The sequence below is a fragment of the Nerophis lumbriciformis genome, linkage group LG25 (assembly GCF_033978685.3).
Source record: "Nerophis lumbriciformis linkage group LG25, RoL_Nlum_v2.1, whole genome shotgun sequence".
In the NCBI taxonomy this organism is placed as follows: domain Eukaryota; kingdom Metazoa; phylum Chordata; class Actinopteri; order Syngnathiformes; family Syngnathidae; genus Nerophis; species Nerophis lumbriciformis.
Genome location: NC_084572.2, coordinates 9,975,727 through 9,999,670, shown reverse-complemented (window position 1 = coordinate 9,999,670; position 23,944 = coordinate 9,975,727). Strand labels below are relative to the sequence as shown.

The 23,944-nt window shown below is 42.4% G+C and overlaps 1 protein-coding gene across 2 annotated transcripts in view; it reads left to right on the top strand.

Annotated features, from left to right (window-relative positions):
- LOC133621567 (uncharacterized) overlaps positions 1 to 23,944 on the top strand; it is a 181,756-nt gene that overhangs the window by 54,682 nt on the left and 103,130 nt on the right. For both annotated transcript variants that reach the window (XM_061983675.1, XM_061983674.1), the window contains exon 3: positions 17,768 to 17,936. In XM_061983675.1, the coding sequence (XP_061839659.1) occupies positions 17,822 to 17,936 (115 nt within the window). In that variant the 5' untranslated portion in view covers positions 17,768 to 17,821. The remainder of the gene's footprint in view (positions 1 to 17,767; positions 17,937 to 23,944) is intronic.

Sequence of the window (23,944 nt, the reverse complement as noted above, 5' to 3'; positions counted from 1 at the left end):
TAACCCTAACCCTAACCCTAAAAAAACGGTCAGCTATTTTTAAGTTCAAGAAACAATATGATTAGGTTATATATACATGCGTATATCCTACATAAACAATGTATGAATACATTAGATATCTATATATCTTAGGGACCGATAGACTGCATCTAACCCTAACCCTAACCCAAAACCCTAATCCTAACCCCAACCCCAACCCAAACCCTAACCCTAACCGTAACACAACCCTAGCCCTACCCCTAACCCTAACGCTAATCCTAAACCCCAACCCTAACCCTAACCCTATTCCTAAACCCCAACCCTAACCCTAACCCTAACCCTAAAAAAACAGTCAGCTATTTTTAAGTTCAAGAAACAATATGATGAGGTTATATATACATGCGTATATCCTACATAAACAATGTATGAATACATTGTATATCTATATATCTTGGGGACCTATAGACTGTATTTTACCCTAACCCCAACCCAAACCCTAACCCTAACACTAAGCCTAACCTTAACCCTAACCCTAACTGTAACACAACCCTAACCCTAACCCTACCAACCCCAACCCTAACCCTAACTCTAACCCTAAACCTAATCCTAAACCCCAACCCTAACCCTAACCCTAAAAAAACGGTCAGCTATTTTTAAGTTCAAGAAATAATATGATGAGGTTATATATACATGTGTATATCCTACATAAACAATGTATGAATACATTAGATATCTATATATCTTAGGGACCGATACTGTATCTAACCCTAACCCTAATCCTAACCCCAACCCCAACCCTAACCCTAACCCTAACCGTAACACAACCCTAGCCCTAACCATAACCCTAACCCAAACCCTAATCTTAAACCCCAACCCTAACCCTAACCCTAACCCTAAAAAAACGGTCATCTATTTTTAAGTTCAAGAAACAATATGATGAGGTTATATAGACATGCGTATATCCTACATAAACAATGTATGAATACATTAGATATCTATATATCTTAGGGACCGATAGACTGTATCTAACCCTAACCCTAACCCTAATCCTAACCCCAACCCTAAACCCCAACCCTAACCCTAACCCTAACCCTAAAAAAACGGTCAGCTATTTTTAAGTTCAAGAAACAATATGATGAGGTTATATATACATGCGTATATCCTACATAAACAATATATGAATACATTAGATATCTATATATTTTAGGGACCGATAGACTGCATCTAACCCTAACCCTAACCCTAATCCTAACCCCAACCCTAACCCTAACCCTAACCGTAACACAACCCTAGCCCTAACCCTAACCCTAACCCTAACCCTAATCCTAAACCCCAACCCTAACCCTAACCATAATCCTAAACCCCAACCCTAACCCTAACCCTAACCCTCACCCTAAAAAAACGGTCAGCTATTTTTAAGTTCAAGAAACAATATGATTAGGTTATATATACATGCGTATATCCGACATAAACAATGTATGAATACATTAGATATCTATATATCTTAGGGACCTATAGACTGTATCCAACCCTAACCCCAACCCTAATCCTAACCCTAACACTAAACCTAACCTTAACCCTAACCCTAAACTTAACCCTAACCCTAGCCCTAACCCTAACCCAACCCAACCCTAACCTTAACCCTAATCCTAAACCCCAACCCTAACCCTAAAAAAACGGTCAGCTATTTTTAAGTTAAAGAAACAATATGATTAGGTCAGGGGTCGGCAACTTTTACCAGTCAAAGAGCCATTTTGACCAGTTTCACAAATTAAAGAAAACAATGGGAGCCACAAAAATCTTTTGAAATTTAAAATGAAATAACACTGCGTACAAAGTTTTTTTTTTACTTTGTGCTATGTATAAACCAAAGGTCTCAGACACGTGGCCCACACCTTAATATGAAAATTGAATGTTAGTGCGGCCCGCGAGTTTTATACGAATGGCGCTAGACAGTGTCATACTTGTCAACCCTCCCGATTTTTCCGGCAGACTACGAATTTCGGGGCAACTGTACTCTCGAACGTGCCGTGATGGTACAGCATTTAGCGTCCAAAACAAACAACGTGCCGGCCCGGCCACACGTTGTATGGGGCTTCTGCTTGCTCACGTAAGTGACAGCAAGGCATACTTGGTCAACAACCACACAGGTTACACTGACGGAGGTCATATAAAACAACTTTAACACTCTTACTAATAATGCGCCACACTGTGAACCCACATCAAACAAGAATGACAAACACATTTCGGGAGAACATCTGCACCGTAACACAACATAAACACAACAGAACAAATACCCACAATCCCATGCAGCCCTAACTCTTCCGGGCTACATTATACACCCCCGCTACCAAACCCCGCCCACCTCAACCGACGCACAGACGGGGGTGGAGGGGGGTTGATGTGTGGGGGTGCAGGGTTGGGGTGGGGGCGGGGTTTGGTGGTAGCAGGGGTGTATAATGTAGCCCGAAAGACTCAGGGCTGCATGGGATTCTGGGTATTTGTACTGTTGTGTTTATGTTGTGTTACGGTGCAGATGTTCTCCCGAAATGTGTTTGTCATTCTTGTTTGGTTTTGGTTCAAAGTGTGGCGCATTATTAGTAAGAGTGTTAAAGTTGTTCTATATGGCCACCGTCAGTGTAACCTGTGTGGCTGTTGACCAAGTATGCCTCGCTGTCACTTACGTGAGCATGTAGAAGATGCATACTACAAGAGGCTAGGCTGGCACGATGTTAGAACAGATTGTAGAGGGCGCTAAATGCTGTACCATCATGGCACGCCCTTATTATTATTGTTAGGGTGAAAATCGGAGAATATTAATCCCGGGAGTTATCTGCGAGAGGCACCGAAATCCGGAAGTCTCCTGGGAAAATCGGGAGGGTTGGCAAGTATGCAGCTGAGCCGCATCAGAGTGATCAAAGAGCCGCATGCGTCTCCGGAGCCGCGGGTTGCCGACCCCTGGATTAGGTTAGAAATACATGCGTATATCCTACATAAACAATGTATGAATACATTAGATATCTATATATCATAGGGAACTATAGACTGTATTTAACCCTAACCCTAACCCTAACCCTAAACCCTAACACTAAGCCTAACCTTAACCCTAACCTTAACGCTAAACCTAACCCTAACCCTAACCCTAACCCTATAGACTGTAGCTAACCTAACCCCAACCCCAACCCCAACCCTAACCCTAACCCTAAAACTAACACTAACCCTAACCTTAACGCTAACCCTAACCCTAACCCTAACCCGGCTGTAAATCGGGAGAAATTCGGGAGAATGGTTGTCCCAGGAGATTTTCAGGAGAGGCACTGAATTTTCGGGAGCCTCCCGGAAAATTCGGGAGGGTTGGCAAGTATGGCTATAAGTGACCAGACGCCCGAGATCAAAACTGGGAATATAATCCCAGAGAAGGGGGAAAAAATCGGTCAGCTATTTTTAAATTCAAGAAACAATATCATGAGGTTATATATACATGCGTATATCCTACATAAACAATGTATGAATACATTAGATATCTATATATCTTAGGGACCGATAGGCTGTATCTAACCCTAACCCTAACCCTAATCCTAACCCTAACCCCAACCCCAAACCCAACCCTAACCCTAACACAACCCTAGCCCTAACCCTAACCCTAATCCTAAACCCCAACCCTAACCCTAACCCTAACCTTAAAAAAACGGTCAGCAATTTTTAAATTCAAGAAAAAATATGATTAGGTTATATATACATGTGTATATCCTACATAAACAATGTATGAATACATTAGATATCTGTATATCTTAGGGACCGATAGACTGTATCTAACCCTAACCCTAACCCTAACCCTAACCCTAACACTAAGCCTAACCTTAACCTCATTTACTGAGTGTTGTTAAAAGGAAAGGCCATGTAACACAGTGGTAAAAATGCCCCTGTGACAACAATTTGCAATGTGTTGCTGCCATTAAATTCTAAGTTAATGATTATTTGCAAAAAAAAAAAAAAAGTTTCTCAGTGTGAACATGAAATATCTTGTCTTTGCAGTCTATTCAATTGAATCTAAGTTGAAAAGGATTTTCAAATCATTGTATTCTCTTTTTATTTAGCATTTACACAAGGTGACAACTTCACTGGTGTTGTATGAAATATATCCACTGACAGGACCAACGTACCAAACTCTTCTCTTCCCTCACAAGAGTCCACCTCTGCTTCTTTTGTTGCAAAGTGTCCACAAGTGGATGCGCCACACTTAACAGTGAGGTTGCCATGGCGACCATAGCGTGGCGGCGTGCGGGCCGGCTTCCTGTCTCTCCCCCCGCGGCGAAACAAACAAGTAAATTGTGGCAGACAAAGACGGCGGCGGGCCCTTCTCGCCTTCATTTACATGTTCCACTCCTGCCCCGAGGCCAGTTTGAACTCCTCCAATAAATCAGTGGTGTGTTGTGAAGGACATGCTGCATGCTCACCTGTCACCTGGGACACCAGCTTCAGACTGCACACAAGACAATATGGCTTCTTTGACAGCGGACGCCATCTTTTATGTTGCATTTTCCACAAGAACTTGATGACATGCAGTACTTACTTATGAGAGAAGAGACACTTTTGGGGCTTTGCTTCAGGTACCTGGGCAATGTTCAGAAGCATCTCCAGGAGGCAGGTAGAGTGGGAGTGCTCTGATTAAGTTCACCACACTTCCTCTCCTCAGGCACGATTGGAAGAGGCCCCCCATATACACAGATCACACTCCACGGGGGCCCCGTTTTGCATGGACAATAGCGTGTAAAGCAGGGATGTCAAAGTGCTTTTCATTGAGGGCCACATGGCAGTTATGGCTGCCATCAGAGGGCCGCTTGTAACAGTGAATAATGTATGAATATGATTTTATTATTAACTATATCAATTGTTTTAAGTAGACTGTCCATTTTACTGTAAACACTTTACATTTACAACATTTTACTGTAAATTAGTTTGGGTTTTTTTTTTGGTTTTTTACAACATTTTTGTGTAAAATAGTGTTTTTATTTAATTTTTTACAACATTTTACTATAAAATAGTGTTGTTGTTGGGTTTTTTCACAACATTTTACTGTAAAAAAGTGTTTTTTATTAGATTTTTTACAACATTTTACTGTAAAATAGTGTTTTTTTTAAATGTTTTGCAACATTTTACTGTAAAATTTTGTTTTTATTTTATTTTTTACAACATTATACTGTAAAATTGCGTGGTTTTTGTTTTTTTACAACATTTTACTGTAAAATAGTGTTTTTTATTTTATTTTTTTACAACATTTTACTGTAAAATAGTGTTGTTGTTTTGTTTTTGTTTTACAACATTTTACTGTAAAATTGTGTTTTTATTTTATTTTGTACAACAGTATACTGTAAAATTGTGTTTTTTTAAATAATTTTTACAACATTTTACTGTAAAATAGTTTGGTTTTTTTTGTTGTTTTTTTACAACATTTTTGTGTAAAATAGTGTTTTTATTTAATTTTTTACAACATTTTACTATAAAATAGTGTTGTTGTTGGGTTTTTTCACAACATTTTACTGTAAAAAAGTGTTTTTTATTAGATTTTTTACAACATTTTACTGTAAAATAGTGTTTTTTTTAATGTTTTACAACATTTTACTGTAAAATTTTGTTTTTATTTTATTTTTTACAACATTATACTGTAAAATTGCGTGGTTTTTGTTTTTTTACAACATTTTACTGTAAAATAGTGTTTTTTATTTTATTTTTTTACAACATTTTACTGTAAAATAGTGTTGTTGTTTTGTTTTTGTTTTACAACATTTTACTGTAAAATTGTGTTTTCATTTTATTTTTTTACAACATTTTAATGTAAAATGTTGTTTTTATTTAATTTAAATAGTGTTTTTTTAAATCATTTTTACAACCTTTTACTGGAAAATAGTGTTTTTTATTATACATTTTACTGTAATATAGTGTGGTGTTTTTTTGTTTTTTTACATTTTAGTGTAAAATAGTGTTGTTGTTGTTTTTTTACAACATTTTACTTTAAAATGGTGTTTTTGTACAACATTTTACTGTAAAAAATTGCTGTTGTTTTGTTTTTATACAAAATGTTACTGTAAAATAGTGTTTTTGTACAACATTTTACTGTAAAATAGTGTTTTTATTTTATTTTTTTACAACATTTTACTGTAAAAAAATTGTTGTTGTTGGGTTTTTTTACAACATTTTACTGTAAAAAAGTGTTTTTATTGTATGTTTTACAACATTTTACTGTAAAATAGTGTTGTTGTTTTTTTACAACATTTTACTGTAAAATTTTGTTTTTATTTTATTTTTTACAACATTATACTGTAAAATAGTGTTTTTTAAAATATTTTTTACAACCTTCTACTTTAAAATAGTGTTTTTATTTTATTTTTTACAACATTATAATGTAAAATAGTGTGGTTTTTTGTTTTGTTTTTTACAACATTTTACTGTAAAACAGTGTCTTTTATTTTATTTTTTACAACATTTTACTGTAAAATTGTTTTTTTGTTTGTTTTTTTTACAACATTTTACGGTAAATGGAAAAACAGTACATCTGATTGTTAGGGGCAGCTTAGTTGCCAGAATGTTTGTGTTAAATTGACATTGGTTTTTACAACATGATATTGTTCATGGAAAAACAGTACAAGTTATTTTCTTATTCTGGCAACTTAGCTGACAGTTCTTCTACCGTAAAAACAAATGTATTGTCTTTCCATTTACAGTAATACACCGTTAAAAACAAGATTTTACAGTAAAAATATGTCAGCTCAGTCAACAGAATTTTAACACAAAACAATTGTAATTTTTTTCAATTTACAGTAATATGCTGTAAAGAATACCACAAAATGTATTGTCATTTTTTTAATTTGATGGGTAGTTTGCTGTAAAATCATAAGTCATGCAGATATTTAAGTATTCAGATCTGGCCCCCGAGCCTTGAGTTTGACACCTCTGTTGTACTGTCATTTATTAAGAATGTTAATTTTTGGACATTCATCAAGAAATGGTGTTACTAGGTTACAGAATTGCTTATAGAAATATTTATTTTACAGACAGAAAGTTACTGGAACGTACACATGATCCCATGCTTACATCTCATTGCGCAACATGTGAATGTTTGAATGGGAACTAAATGCGATCTCTGAAAGGGGCACAAATCTTTCCAAAGCAGGACCCCCCCCCCACCCCCACCCAGGCATAAAATACTATAGTATATGGATGATATTTAAGTGGGCCAAATCACTTATATTCGAAACTAATCTCATGACACATGTCATTTCCATGTGTTTGCGGGCCAGATAAAATGATGTCGCGGGCCAGATCTGGCCCCTGAGCCTTGAGTTTGACACCTCTGTTGTACTGTCATTTATTAAAAATTTAAATTTTTGGACATTCATCGTGAAATGATGTTACTAGGTTACATAATTGCTTATAGAAATGTTTATTTTACAGACAGAAAGTTACTGGAATGTATGTACACATGATCCCTTGCTTACATCTCATTGTGCAACATGTGAATGTTTGATCTCAGAAAGGGGTACACAATCTTTCCAAAGCAGGACCCCCACCCAGTGTTACTGTAACGCTGTTAGTTTCGGCGGTAACGAGTAGTCTAATGTTACTACGTGATGCGTTACGGCGTTATTTTACGTTATTTTTTATAAAGTATCGGCTAGAAACTGAGAAGATCTGAGTGTGTTTTATTGGAGAGTTGCAATGTCGTCCTTCTGAATGTTCCTCTGTCACAAGAGAAGAGGCGCGCCGCGCGTTGTGTGTGAGTGTGTGGGTGGGGGTGGGGGGTGTCTGTGTTTACTAACAAGACATCATGGCGGAGCCGAAGCCAAGTTTCTTAACATGGAGATATTCTCACTACTTTTCTTTTGTCCAGCACAAAGAAAAGAACATTTTAGTTAAATGTAAGTTGTGTCTTGGATCAAAGATCCTATCTACTGCCCAAAACAGCAATTCAAATCTGCCGAAACAGCTACAAAAGCAACATGCTTCGACAAAGCTAGTAAAGAGAGACACACTTCACCTCCACTTTCACCTTAGGATTTTAACGGCGGGACTGCTATCCAGGACAACATTGATAGAGCCATTGCAGCGTATGTGCTAGAAGACATGCAGGCTATTTCTACAGTGGAGTCACCCGCTTTCAGGCAGCTAATTAGCATGATAGCGGGCGTCAAACGGCAAATGGCACGAAAATATTTTCCAAGTTCCTGGACACAGTGGACAGTGAGTACACAAACATGGAAAGCAAGCTAAAGAAAACTCTCCAAACTCTGCCTCTGCTCATCATTCAGCACTGAAGGTACACACACTGTCAATTCTCTTATTTACTCTTCCATTCTAGACTTCTAAAGTGTTTGATTATCTCATCACTCTAAATGTATAGACTATAAAGTTCACAAACATAAAGAGGGATCCTAGTGGGCCAGGCCAATCTTTCCTTTTCTCTAAACTAAAACTGGGGAAATGCGTAGAGTGTTCTGGGCTTCACTGAAAACATGATTTTATTTCACAATTCCTTGAGAGAAAATAACGCCTGGTTAGACTTTGTGTGTATAGCAGTATGTGTGCTGTATATAGTGACATGACATACAAACCCCGTTTCCATATGAGTTGGGAAATTGTGTTAGATGTAAATATAAATGGAATACAATGATTTGCAAATCCTTTTCAACCCATATTCAATTGAATGCACTACAAAGACAAGATATTTGATGTTCAAACTCATAAAACTTTTTTTTTTTTTTTTGCAAATAATCATTCATTTAGAATTTCATGGCTGCAACACGTGACAAAGTAGTTGGGAAAGGGCATGTTCACCACTGTGTTACATGGCCTTTCCTTTTAACAACACTCAGTAAACGTTTGGGAACTGAGGAGACACATTTTTTATGCTTCTCATGTGGAATTCTTTCCCATTCTTGCGTGATGTACAGCTTAAGTTGTTCAACAGTCCGGGGGTCTCCGTTGTGATATTTTAGGCTTCATAATGCGCCACACATTTTCAATGGGAGACAGGTCTGGACTACAGGCAGGCCAGTCTAGTACCCGCACTCTTTTACTATGAAGCCACGTTGATGTAACACGTGGCTTGGCATTGTCTTGCTGAAATAAGCAGGGGCGTCCATGGTAACGTTGCTTGGATGGCAACATATGTTGCTCCAAAACCTGTATGTACCTTTCAGCATTAATGGTGCCTTCACAGATGTGTAAGTTACCCATGTCTTGGGTACTAATACACCCCCATACCATCCCACATGCTGGCTTTTCAACTTTGCGCCTATAACAATCCGGATGATTCTTTTCCTCTTTGGTCCGGAGGACACGACGTCCACAGTTTCCAAAAACAATTTGAAATGTGGACTCGTCAGACCACAGAACACTTTTCCACTTTGCATCAGTCCATCTTAGATGAGCTCAAGCCCAGCGAAGCCGACGGTGTTTCTGGGTGTTGTTGATAAACGGTTTTCGCCTTGCATAGGAGAGTTTTAACTTGCACTTACAGATGTAGCGACCAACTGTAGTTACTGACAGTGGGTTTCTGAAGTGTTCCTGAGCCCATGTGGTGATATCCTTTACACACTGATGTCACTTGTTGATGCAGTACAGCCTGAGGGATGGAAGGTCACGGGCTTAGCTGCTTACGTGCAGTGGTTTCTCCAGATTCTCTGAACCCTTTGATGATATTACGGACTGTATATGGTGAAATACCTAAATTCCTTGCAATAGCTGGTTGAGAAAGGTTTTTCTTAAACTGTTCAACAATTTGCTCACGCATTTATTGACAAAGTGGTGACCCTCGCCCCATCCTTGTTTGTGAATGACTGAGCATTTCATGGAATCTACTTTTATACCCAATCATGGCACCCACCTGTTCCCAATTTGCCTGTTCACCTGTGGGATGTTCCAAATAAGTGTTTGATGAGCATTCCTCAACTTTATCAGTATTTATTGCCACCTTTCCCAACTTCTTTGTCACGTGTTGCTGGCATCAAATTCTAAAGTTAATGATTATTTGCAAAAAAAATAAAAATGTTTATCAGTTTGAACATCAAATATGTTGTCTTTGTAGCATATTCAATTGAATATGGGTTGGAAAGGATTTGCAAATCATTGTATTCTGTTTATATTTACATCTAACACAATTTCCCAACTCATATGGAAACGGGGTTTGTAATAATAAGACATTTAAATAGTGATGTCAGGTTTGAGACGGGGTGTGCACGTCTGTATTCTTTTCAATGCTCCGGGTGTTTTTGTGTTTACACAAAATTAGAGGGAACACCGGTGCCGTCTTGCGTCTCCTTGTTTTCGGGACGCGGGCTCTCCTGTCGGGGGGGCCCGAGGAGGGATCAGGGCGGCAAAGCGAGCTCATTGTCTCACCAAAGAAAGTAGAAAGTCGCTGTGACTGCTAAGCCGCATGTGAGCCTGGCTTCTGACACGAGCTGATAATCAGATTTGCCTCCCCTCTATCACTGCGGCCCCCACAATGCGGCCCAGTGTGCCCCCCCCCCCCCTGCCCTGCATCCAGCACCCCCCCACCCACCCTACAGCAAAGCTAATTACACCCCGCAGAAGCACACATTTCCAAAGTCACTTTTTGGGGGCTGCGGGGGTCTAACCTTGTTAGGGCCTAAGCCAGACTTTCTTGTCAGGACTTCTGTGTGTCTGGGACATAGACACACTTCTGTCCTCGCCCCTCTAATTAAGTGTGTCTGCATCAGCTTATCTATACCGGCGTTTGTGCGTGCCCGGGTGTGCGCCGAGGTGAGGGGGCGGAGGCCTCGCGCGCCAGCCGCCCCGGCCCCGTCCTGCCCTGCCCTGCCCTGCACGGTCCTCCTCGCGGGCCATCTGCAAGCCGGGCCGGGGCTAATGGCCCGGACTTCCTACGGTACATTCATCTGGCGTGGAGCTGTTGACCACAAGCTGGCCTCTAATGACGTTAGCCACTTGTGGCTGTGTGAGGACGGCGTGTGGGCCGCCTGACGCCAGGAGGTCAGCCCGCTTCCTGGGGGCGGGGGCAACAAGTGTGTCTCTGGAAACGTCTTCCTGTCGAGGTGTTGCTACAGCACTGATAGGGAACGTTTGGTTGATGAGTTCTTATTGCGAAAGGAACTGCATTTGTTGAGGGTGGTCCACACATTAACTTGCTAATAGAGATGCGCGGTTTGCGGGCACAACCGCGGATTATCCGCGGATTATCCGCGGATCGGGCGGATGAAATTAAAAAAAATTAGATTTTAGCCGCGGGTCGGGTCGGGCGGTTGAAATAAAAAAAAATTAGATTTTAAATTGATTCAGGCGGGTGGCAGTTAAACCAATTCGGAAATATATATACATAGTTAAATGTTGTTACCCACATACGAAAAACGAGCAGGCACCTGCAGCATATGCCACAACAGAAGAAAAAAAAAAAGAGAGATGGACACTTTTACGGAGCGGAGAAGGGACGCCTCGCCGGGGTCCGGGACCGAGGCCCCTTCCCCCGAGAGGGCTCCACCGGGAGCCGTAGCTGAGGCGATCCGCGAGAAGGGCCCGACGCACGTCCAGGGTCACCACCGCGCCCAGCGCACCGACACCCCGCCTCGTCCGCCTTCGCCGCGGCCGGCGTCACGCGCAGCAGGTAAGCAGCTTACCTGCCCGCCACCCCCGTGGCCGGGGGCTCGTAACAGGGGTCACTCCGCGCGCTCCGCCCGCGCAGCTTACCTGCCCGCCACCCCTGTTGCCGGGGGGCGCGTAACAGGGGTCACTCCGCGCGCAGTGCGCTCACGAAAGGGGTGGGGCTCACCCTGGTTGATATACACAGCAGGACGGTGGCCATGGAAGTTGGAACCCGCTAAGGAGTGTGTAACAACCCACCTGCCGAATCAACTGGCCCTGAAAATGGATGGCGCTGGAGCGTCGGGCCCATACCCGGCCGTCGCCGGCAGCGAGACGCGCTTGGAGGTGCGCTCAGCGCGGCTCCCATGTGATTGCGCACTGGTGTGCGTCTGGGTCGTGACAGCGTGGCATGCGAATGTCTGTGCTGCATTGGATCAGTCTCCTTTCTTTAACAGGCAAAAGCTTTATAACCTCACTAATGCCTTGCATCGTCTATATTAGATATATAACAACGGGCGGGTGCGGGCGGGTGCGGTTCTGATCAAATGTTAGAAACGGGTGGATGGCGGATGGTTGACGACTTTCTGATGCGGTTGCGGATGAAATAATTGCCTATCCGCGCATCTCTACTTGCTAAAACCCCCAGAATATATAATAATGCCCCTGGAGGTACTGGGGGCCCTAATACAAACCCTGTTTCCATATGAGTTGGGAAATTGTGTTAGATGTAAATATAAACGGAATACAATGATTTGCAAATCCTTCTCAACCCATATTCAGTTGAATATGCTACAAAGACAACATATTTGATGTTTAAACTGATAAACTTTATTTATTTTGCAAATAATAATTAACTTTGAATTTCATGACTGCAACACGTGCCAAAGTAGTTGGGAAAGGGCATGTTCACCACTGTGTTATATGGCCTTTCCTTTTAACAACACTCAGTAAAGGTTTGGGAACTGAGGAGACACATTTTTTAATTATTTCCCATTCTTGCTTGATGTACAGCTTAAGTTGTTCAACAGTCCGGGGGTCTCCGTTGTGCTATTTTAGGCTTCATAATGCGCCACACATTTTCAATGGGAGACAGGTCTGGACTACAGGCAGGCCTGTCTAGTACCCGCACTCTTTCACTATGAAGCCACGTTGATGTAACACGCGGCTTGGCATTGTCTTGCTGAAATAAGCAGGGGCGTCCATGATAACATTGCTTGGATGGCAACATATGTTCATACTCGCCAACCCTCCCGATTTTCCCGGGAGACTCCCGAATTTCAGTGCCCCTCCCGAAAATCCCCCGGGGAATTTCTCCCGATTTGCACCCGGACGACAATATTGGGGGCGCGCCTTAAAGGCGCTGCACATAAGTGATACTTGGTCAACAGCCATACAGGTCACCCTGAGGGTGGCCATATAAACGAGTTTAACACTGTTACAAATATGCGCCGCACTGTGAACCCACACCAAACAAGAATGACAAACACATTTCGGGAGAACATTCGCACCGTGACACAACATAAACACAACAGAACAAATACCCAGAATCCCTTGCAGCACTAACTCTTCCGGGACGCTAAAATACACACACCCCCCCTACCACCAAACCCCGCCCCCCCCTCCAACCCCGCCCACCTCAACACCCCCCCTCCCCCCCTCCCGAATTCGGAGGTCTCAAGGTTGGCAAGTGTGCATATGTTGCTCCAAAACCTGTATGTACCTTTTCAGCATTAATGGTGCCTTCACAGATGTGTAAGTTACCCATGTCTTGGGCACTAATACACCCCCATACCATCACACATGCTGGCTTTTACACTTTGTGCCTAGAACATTCCGGATGGTTCTTTTCCTCTTTGGTCCGGAGGACACGACGTCCACAGTTTCCAAAAACAATTTGGAAATGTTAACTCGTCAGACCACAGAACACTTTTCCACTTTGCATCAGTCCATCTTCGATGAGTTTAGGCCCAGCGAAGCAGACGGCGTTTCTGGGTGTTGTTGATAAACGGTTTTCGCCTTGCATAGGAGAGTTTTAACTTGCACTTACAGATGTAGCGACCAACTGTAGTTACTGACAGTGGGTTTCTGAAGTGCTCCTGAGCCCATGTGGTGATATCCTTTACACACTGATGTCGCTTGTTGATGCAGTACAGCCTGAGGGATCGAAGATCACGGGCTTAGCTGCTTACGTGCAGTGATTTCCCCAGATTCTCTGAACCCTTTGATGATATTACGGACCGTAGATGGTGAAATCCCTAAATTCCTTGCAATAACTGGTTGAGAAAGGTTTTTCTTTAACTGTTCAACAATTTGCTCACCCATTTGTTGACAAAGTGGTGACCCTCGCCCCATCCTTGTTTGTGAATGACTGAGCATTTCATGGAAGCTGCTTTTATACCCAATCATGGCACCCACCTGTTCCCAATTAGCCTGTTCACCTGTGGGATGTTCCAAATAAGTGTTTGATGAGCATTCCTCAACTTTATCTGTCTTTTTTGCCACTTGTGCCAGCTTTTTTGAAACATGTTGCAGGCATCAAATTCCAAATTAGCTAATATTCGCAAAAAATAACAAAGTTTACCAGTTGGAACGTTAAATATCTTGACTTTGCAGTCTATTCAATTGAATATAAGTTGAAAAGGATTTGTTGTATTCTCTTTTTATTTACCATTTACACAATGTGACAACTTCACTGCTTTTTTGGGTTTTGTACTTATTTTGTGCCCATGCAAGCAGCAGTTATGGGGGAGAAGATGATGTATTTGACAAACTCCAAACAAAAAAGTAAGCTTTATGCTGTGAGCATTGTCACTTACAGGGGTAATAATTAAAACAATTTTAAAAATGCTTTGCTCGGTCTCAGGAGGCTTGAGAAGCTTTTGGGTCGACTTTGACTTGGCTTTGGACGACGTGCCCACACCTGCTGGTCTGCGGTGTTAGCGGCCTCATCCTTACAGTCTCGCCACACAAAGCCCCCTTACAGCCGTCTGAGTGGCAGGTAATGAGGGGGGGGTTGATGTGCTGCTGCTCGTGTACATCACAAGCATGCCAATCTTTTAAAGCTCACATGTGAGAGGAGGTGAATCAGTGCAGATTTCGAAGCAGATCCTCCCTGTGTGAGGCTCCCCCACCCTCCTTTTTCTCTCTGGCCATCAGTCACGTCGCCCGGCTTCTTCTGTGTGTGTTAAAAGGGTGAGGGTCTCCCCCAAATCCAAGACAAATACACAACTTTGTGTACGTGTGCATCATCAGGCCTTTCATTCCACCTGTTTGCTCTCCAAAGGTCGCGCTCGCTGCCTTTCCAACATTTTCCGTCAGCGCAGGACTTTTATTGTTGTTTACTGTGGATTGCTGGAAGGAAGCGTCCTGGCCCAGGCAGCTTGGGGGCAGTCAGGTGGCCACAAGGGGGCAGCAGAGATGCTGAGTGTGGTATCAGTACTACAACTATACTGGCTTCCTGTGTACTTAACATGTGACTTTAAGGTTTTACTACTTAGGTATAAAATACTACACGGTCTAGCTCCGTCCTATCTTGATGATTGTATTGTATCATATGTCCTGGCAAGAAATCTGCCTTCAAAGAACTCCGGCTTATTAGTGATTCCCAGAGCCCAAACAAACTGGACTCTCACTATTATGTTAGATCTAATATGGACTGGACTCTCACTATTATGTTAGATCCACTATGGACTGGACTCTCACTATTATGTTAGATCAAATATGGACTGGACTCTCACTATTATGTTAGATCCACTATGGACTGGACTCTCACATTATTATGTTAGATCCACTATGGACTGGACTCTCACTGTTATGTTAGATCCACTATGGACTGGACTCTCACTATTATGTTAGATCCACTATGGACTGGACTCACTATTATGTTAGATCCACAATGGACTGGACTCTCACTATTATGTTAGATCCACTATGGACTGGACTCTCACATTATTATGTTAGATCCACTAAGGACTGGACTCTCACTATTATGTTAGATCCACTATGGACTGGACTCTCACTATTATGTTAGATCAAATATGGACTGGACTCTCACTATTATGTTAGATCCACTATGGACTGGACTCTCACATTATTATGTTAGATCCACTATGGACTGGACTCTCACTGTTATGTTAGATCCACTATGGACTGGACTCTCACATTATTATGTTAGATCCACTATGGACTGGACTCTCACTGTTATGTTAGATCCACTATGGACTGGACTCTCACTATTATGTTAGATCCATTATGGACTGGACTCACTATTATGTTAGATCCACAATGGACTGGACTCTCACTATTATGTTAGATCCACTATGGACTGGACTCTCACATTATTATGTTAGATCCACTATGGACTGGACTCTCACTGTTATGTTAGATCCACTATGGACTGGACTCTCACTATTATGTTAGATCCACTATGGACTGGACTCACTATTATGTTAGATCCACTATGGACTGGACTCTCACTGTTATGTTAGATCCACTATGGAATGGACTCTCACAATAATATGTTAGATCCACTATGGACTGGACTCTCACTATTATGTTAGATCAACTATGGACTGGACTCTCACTATTATGTTAGATCAAATATGGACTGGACTCTCACTATTATGTTAGATCCACTATGGACTGGACTCTCACATTATTATGTTAGATCCACTGTGGACTGGACTCTCACTGTTATGTTAGATCCACTATGGACTGGACTCTCACTATTATGTTAGATCCACTATGGACTGGACTCACTATTATGTTAGATCCACAATGGACTGGACTCTCACTATTATGTTAGATCCACTATGGACTGGACTCTCACATTATTATGTTAGATCCACTATGGACTGGACTCTCACTGTTATGTTAGATCCACTATGGACTGGACTCTCACTATTATGTTAGATCCACTATGGACTAGACTCTCACAATATTATGTTAGATCCACTATGGACTGGACTCTCACTATTATGTTAGATCCACTATGGACTGGACTCTCACAATTATGTTAGATCCACTATGGACTGGACTCTCACTATTATGTTAGATCCACTATGGACTGGACTCTCACTATTATGTTAGATCCACTATGGACTGGACTCTCACTATTATGTTAGATCCACTATGGACTGGACTCTCACTATCTTGTTAGATCCACTATGGACTGGACTCTCACACTATTATGTTAGATCCCCTATGGACTGGACTCTCACTATTATGTTAGATCCACTATGGACTGGACTCTCACTATTATGTTAGATCCACTATGGACTGGACTCTCACTATTATGTTAGATCCACTATGGACTGGACTCTCACTATTATGTTAGATCCACTATGGACTGGACTCTCACACTATTTTGTTAGATCCACTATGGACTGGACTCTCACTATTATGTTAGATCCACTATGGACTGGACTCTCACTATTATGTTAGATCCACTATGGACTGGACTCTCACACTATTATGTTAGATCCACTATGGACTGGACTCTCACACTATTATGCTTAAAAATATCAACGTAATCATAGTAGTATCGACTAGATACGCTCCTGTATTTGGTATCATTACAGTGGATGTCAGGTGTGGATCCACCCATGGCGTTTGTTTACATTGTGACGCCGGTGATCTATTGTATCCTCCTACGGTGTGTAGTGAAGCATGTTTAGCTATTCCTCGTCCTCCAGTGATCATAATACTTGTAAGAAACTTACTTCATTCCTTGCCATGTCTTAAAGCACCTCTTCCTGAGGGTGTTTCAGTGTTATAACTTTATTTATTGTCAGTTTTTAGACCAAAATGCGTCCATTCTCCCTATTCTGTCCACACACTGTGTCTGCTCGTAAGTACTCTGTGCGTGTGCGCTGCCGAACATGCTTTTCTGCTAGTAAACAGGAGGTGACGACGACTGGGGGGTGGGGTACTTTTGACCGATACTTTTTAGAGGTGGTATAGAACCAAATATGATTCATTAGTACCGTGATACTATACTAATACAAGTGTACAGTACAACCCTATCTTTGTTGGATACCACATTACACGGAATGATAGAATGAGAATCTTTTTGTGAAAAGCCAAACAATATGAAAAATGTGGCGTATGAAAACCACTAAATGCTTTAATGAACACGCATGGCGCTACAGTTCCTTGTTCTTCCTTCCCTCCGCAGACACGACTGAGTCCCAGGCGTCCTCCCCCCGTGTGTCCTCGCTTTCTGTCCCACATGAAGACTCACTGCGAGGGCCTCAGACCTCCATGCGTCCTGAGCTCCAAGTCCAGGCCGCAGCCTCCGTCAGAGGGCAGGGAGCAGGGCAGCGTGTCCTCCCGAGGGCCACCAGGTGAGAGGATTGACGCAGGGGAATGTTTTCCTGCAGGCAGTGTCGGGCCGTGAGTTTCCCACCTAGGCCTTCAGTCATCTCCGACTTCAATGATCACCTCTCAAAATACCATAATTGAAGTCACCACATGACCAGGGCTGGAGAAATACTATACAGGAACACATTTATGCACTCCTGGACATTGAAACACATCAACAGTGTACATCCGTCCATCCATTTTCTACCGCTTGTCCCTTTTTGGGGTCGCGGGGGGTGCTGGAGCCTATCTCAGCTGCATTCGGGCGGAAGTCGTGGTACACCCTGGACAAGTCGCCACCTCATCACAGACAAACAATGTACAAAACTGGTTATTTTCTGGTGTATTTACAGTTATGCTTATAAGTTTACATACTCTGGGAGAATTTATGATTTCTTGGCCATTTTTGATAGCACAAAAACCTTTCTTCCACTCATGCTTAATGGTTGTGTAAAGCTATTTATTGGCCAAACAACTGTGTTTACTCTTTTTAAATCAAAATGACAAAAGAAAGTACCCAAATGACCCTAATCAAAAGTTTACATACCCCAGTGACTTTGATCTGATAACATGCACAAAGGTTGACACAAACAGGTTTGAATGGCTAATCAAGGTTCCAATCCTCACCTGTGTACATGTTTGTTTGTAATTAACGTGTGTGTATAAAAGGTCAGTGAGTTTCTGGGCTTCTGACAGACCATTGCATCTTTCATCCAGTGCTGCACACATGTTTCTGGATTCTGAGTCATGGGGAAGGCAAAAGAATTGTCAAAGGATCTGCGAGAAAAGGTAATTGAACTGCATAAAACAGGAAAGGGGTATAAAAAGATATCCAAGGAATTGAGAATGCCAATCAGCAGTGTTCAAACGCTGATTAAGAAGTGGAAAATGAGGGATTCAGGTAGACCAGCAAAGATTTCAGCCACAACTGCCAGGAAAATTGTTCGAGATGCAAAGAAAGATCCACAAATAACTTCAGCTGAAATACAGGACTCTCTGAAAAATTGTGGTGTGGCTGTTTCAAGATGCACAATAAGGAGGCACTTGAAGAAAAATGGGCTGCATGGTCGAGGGGCCAAAAAGTTCAATTTTGGTCTCATCACTCCAAGTTACTTTGTTTCAGAAGTTTTTAGGCTCGTCTCTGTGCTGTTTGGCGTAATGTAAGCGGGATACTTTGTGACATTTGTGGAGAAATGGCTTTCTTCCGGCGACTCGACCATGCAGCCCATTTTTCTTCAAGTGCCTCCTTATTGTGCATCTTGAAACAGCCACACCACAATTTTTCAGAGAGTCCTGTATTTCAGCTGAAGTTATTTGTGGATTTTTCTTTGCATCTCAAACAATTTTCCTGGCAGTTGTGGCTGAAATCTTTGCTGGTCTACCTGAATCCCTCATTTTCCACTTCTTAATCAGCATTTGAACACTGCTGATTGGCATTCTCAATTCCTTGGATATCTTTTTATACCCCTTTCCTGTTTTATGCAGTTCAATTACCTTTTCTCGCAGATCCATAGACAATTATGTTGCCTTCCCCATGACTCAGAATCCAGAAACATGTGTGCAGCACTGGATGAAAGATGCAATGGTCTGTCAGAAGCCCAGAAACTCACAGACCTTTTATACACACACATTCATTACAAACAAACATGTCACAGGTGAGGATTGGAACCTTGATAAGCCATTCAAACCTGTTTGTGTCAACTTTTGTGCATGTTATCAGATCAAAGTCACTGGGGTATGTAAACTTTTGATCAGGGTCATTTGGGTACTTTCTTTTGTCATTTTGATTTAAAAAGAGTAAACACAGTTGTTTTGCCAATAAATAGCTTCACACAACCATTAAGCATGAGTGGAAGAAAGGTTTTTGTGTTATCATTCATATTCTCTGAAGAATGGCCAAGAAATCATCAATTCTCGCAGGGTATGTAAACTTATAAGCACAACTGTAAAAACCAATAAACCCCCATAAGCAATTAAAACATATATTGTGTGGTACTGTCAAAATTAAAATTGCAAAAAACATGATCTGCAACATCGCGTGGACATCGGGGGCGGTACCTCTGGATTGGCAGACCGGGGTGGTGGTTCCTCTCTTTAAGAAGGGGAACCGGAGGGTGTGTTCCAACTATCGTGGGATCACACTCCTCAGCCTTCCCGGTAAGGTCTATTCAGGTGTACTGGAGAGGAGGCTAGGCCGGATAGTCGAACCTCGGATTCAGGAGGAACAGTGTGGTTTTCGTCCTGGTCGTGGAACTGTGGACCAGCTCTATACTCTGGGCAGGGTCCTTGAGGGTGCATGGGAGTTTGCTCAACCAGTCTACATGTGCTTTGTGGACTTGGAGAAGGCATTCGATCGTGTACCCCGGGAAGTCCTGTGGGGAGTGCTCAGAGAGTATGGGGTAACGGACTGTCTTATTTTGGCGGTTCGCTCCCTGTATGATCAGTGTCAGAGCTTGGTCCGCATTGCCGGCAGTAAGTCGGACACGTTTCCAGTGAGGGTTGGACTCCGCCAAGGCTGCCCTTTGTCACCGATTCTGTTCATAACCTTTATGGACAGAATTTCTAGGCGCAGTCAGGGCATTGAGGGTATCTGGTTTGGTGGCTGCAGGATTAGGTCTCTGCTTTTTGCAGATGATGTGGTCCTGATGGCTTCATCTGGCCAGGATCTTCAGCTCTCACTGGATCGGTTTGCAGCCGAGTGTGAAGCGACTGGGATGGGAATCAGCACCTCCAAATCCGAGTTCGTGGTTCTCGCCCGGAAAAGGGTGGAGTGCCATCTCCGGGTTGGGGAGGAGATCTTGCCCCAAGTGGAGGAGTTCAAGTACCTCGGAGTCTTGTTCACGAGTGAGGGAAGAGTGGATCGTGAGATCGACAGGCGGATCGGCGTCTTCAGTAATGCGGACGCTGTATCGATCCGTTGTGGTGAAGAAGGAGCTGAGCCAGAAGGCAAAGCTCTCGATTTACCGGTCGATCTACGTTCCCATCCTCACCTATGGTCGTGAGCTTTGGCTTATGACCGAAAGGACAAGATCACGGGTACAGGCGGCCGAAATGAGTTTCCTCCGCCGGGTGGCGGGGCTCTCCCTTAGAGATAGGGTGAGAAGCTCTGTCATCCGGGAGGAGCTCAAAGTAAAGCCGCTGCTCCTCCACATCGAGAGGAGCCAGATGAGGTGGTTCAGGCATCTGATCAGGATGCCACCCGAACGCTTCCCTCGGGAGGTGTTTCGGGCACGTCCGACCGGTAGGAGGCCACAGGGAAGACCCAGGACACGTTGGGAAGACTATGTCTCACAGCTGGCCTGGGAACGCCTCGGGATCCCCCGGGAGGAGCTGGACGAAGTGGCTGGGGGGAGGGAAGTCTGGGCTTTCCTGCTTAGGCTGCTGCCCCCGCGACCCAACCTCGGATAAGCGGAAGAAGATGGATGGATGGATGGATGGATGAAAAAATAAAGAAATCAAATATTTGAACTCACAATTTGTAGGACCCATTCGACGTTGTATAAGCCAGTGGTACAGCTCGTAGTCGCTTGATTCGAGTGGGATTGGCGGGCATTTCCCCATTTCATCGCCGACATGGTTTTGATTGATTGATTGATTGAAACTTTTATTAGTAGATTGCACAGTACATTACATATTCCGTACAATTGACCACTAAATGGTAACACCCGAATACGTTTTTCAACTTGTTTCATGGTATCACAAGATGTGGTTTCTCTTTAAATATCCTTCTTGAAAATGGCCTTGCAAATATATATCTGCCGACTAATAAACGTTTTGTTCTCCTTTCTTGTGGGTCAACACTTCCTGCTTCCTGCTAAGTTGCAACTTATGATTGGATACCCACTTTGGAGTGACAAGTGAGTATCCAATCGCAGTCTCGTTAACGTCAGGCTCCCTAGATGGGCTACTATCAACCTCTTTGTGATCTGATTGGCTATCGCAATTGTCTATCAATCAATCAATCAATGTTTACTTATATAGCCCTAAATCACAAGTGTCTCAAAGGGCTGCACAAGCCACAACGACATCCTTGGCTCAGATCCCACATCAGGGCAAGAAAAAAACTCAACCCAATGGGATGACAGTCCATCAACTGTATGTGTTCTCAAATTCGTCCGTTGACGGCCCCGGTGACGTATCCAATCACAGGACGTGTAAATGTCACGTTCCTGATCTGATTGGCTATCGCAATTGTCTATCAACTGCAACTGTTTCCCACCTAGGCCTTCAGTGATCTCCGACTTCAATGATTACCATGAATTGATTAACGTGGACCCCGACTTAAACAAGTTGAAAAACTTATTGGGGTGCTACCATTTAGTGGTCAATTGTACGGAATATGTACTGTACTGTGCAATCTACTAATAAAAGTTTCAATCAATCAATCAATCAATCAATCACCACTCAAAATACCATCATTGACCATTGCTGGAGAAATACTATACAGGAACACATTTACACCCTACTGGACATTGAAACACATCAACAGTGTACAAAACAGGTTATTTTCTGGCGCATTTAAAAATCAATTAAAACGCATCAGCAATTAAAACATATACCGTAAATTTCTCTGCTCGGGTAAGAGTTTACAACTTTTAGTTGTAACAGAACAGCCACTGTCAACAACTTGCGATCTGATTGGCTACCGCGACTGTCTATCAACTGTATGTGTTCTCAAATTCATCCGCTAACAGTCCCGGTGACATATCCAATCACAGGCCGCGTAAATGTCACGTTCAAGGTGAGGCCAGCTGGAAGGTATACTGACAACAACTCCTGATCTGTTTGGCTTTGGCAATTATCTATCAACTGTATGTGCCCGTTCACTTACAGTGCACAAGCGCCAGCATTGATGATTCTGAAGGCCCCGGGCAGATTTGGTACAGCATGGCAACATAAGCTAGCTGAATTCTGATTGGATACAAACTAACAGAGGTGGGACCAAGTCATTGTTTTGCAAGTCACAAGTAAGTCTCAAGTCTTTGCCCACAAGTCCGAGTCAAGTCCCGAGTCAAGACAGGCAAGCCCCGAGTCAAGTCCAAAGTCAAGACTGGAAAGTCTCAAGTCAAGTCCTAAGTCCTGCATTTTGAGTTTCGAGTCCTTTCAAGTCCTTTTAACCACAGACTAATATATTAACACAGATTGTGTATGCTTTTCAAACGCTGTATTTATTTATTAAAACAAGAGCATTTTAAATTGCAGGAAAGAAAATTGTGCTGACATTGCACTTTATAATAGCACTATTAACCAGTCATTTTAAACATTAACTCATTCCTTTACAGAACAAACACATTGAAAAATAAAGTGCAAATGTACTTATTTGTACAAAAGTGTTAACATTGAAAAAACATGACATATACGTGAACATAACAAAAAAGTTGTACTTTTTATATGTCAGGGCCCTATGCTGCATTGCATTTGCAAAAGACCAAATTAGCCAAGAGTCTGTCAATCATTTGTGCACGATGGGGGCGTAGTATGATGCCACCATGGCTGAAAACTCGCTCCACTGGAGCACTGGAGGCAGGCACTGCCAAGACTCTCATGGCCACTCGGAACAGTGAAGGAAGAGTCTTCATGTTCAATGCCCAGAACAAAAGGGGGGAGAGAGTTGTTTTGGGTTGGTGCACTACTTGTAAGTGTATCTTGTGTTTTTTATGTTGATTTAATTAAAAAAAAAAAAAAAAAAAAAAAAGATTTCTTGTGCGACCCGATACCAATCGATCCACGGACCAGTACCGGGCCGCGGCCCGGTGGTTGGGGACCACTGAGGTAAACAACCAACAGTATGTCAGAAAGCTAGCTAAAACGGTACACATATTCATAATATAGTATACATTTTAACTGACCTTTATTTGACTATTTTTGTCTTTTTTTAGGTGGCTAAAATACGCGGTGCTGCTGACCGCCGTCTAACGTTACGTGTGATATATTGACTAACGTAACCCTGCTTAAAAAAAATCACTGAACAAAAAGTATGAATAAGGTAGTG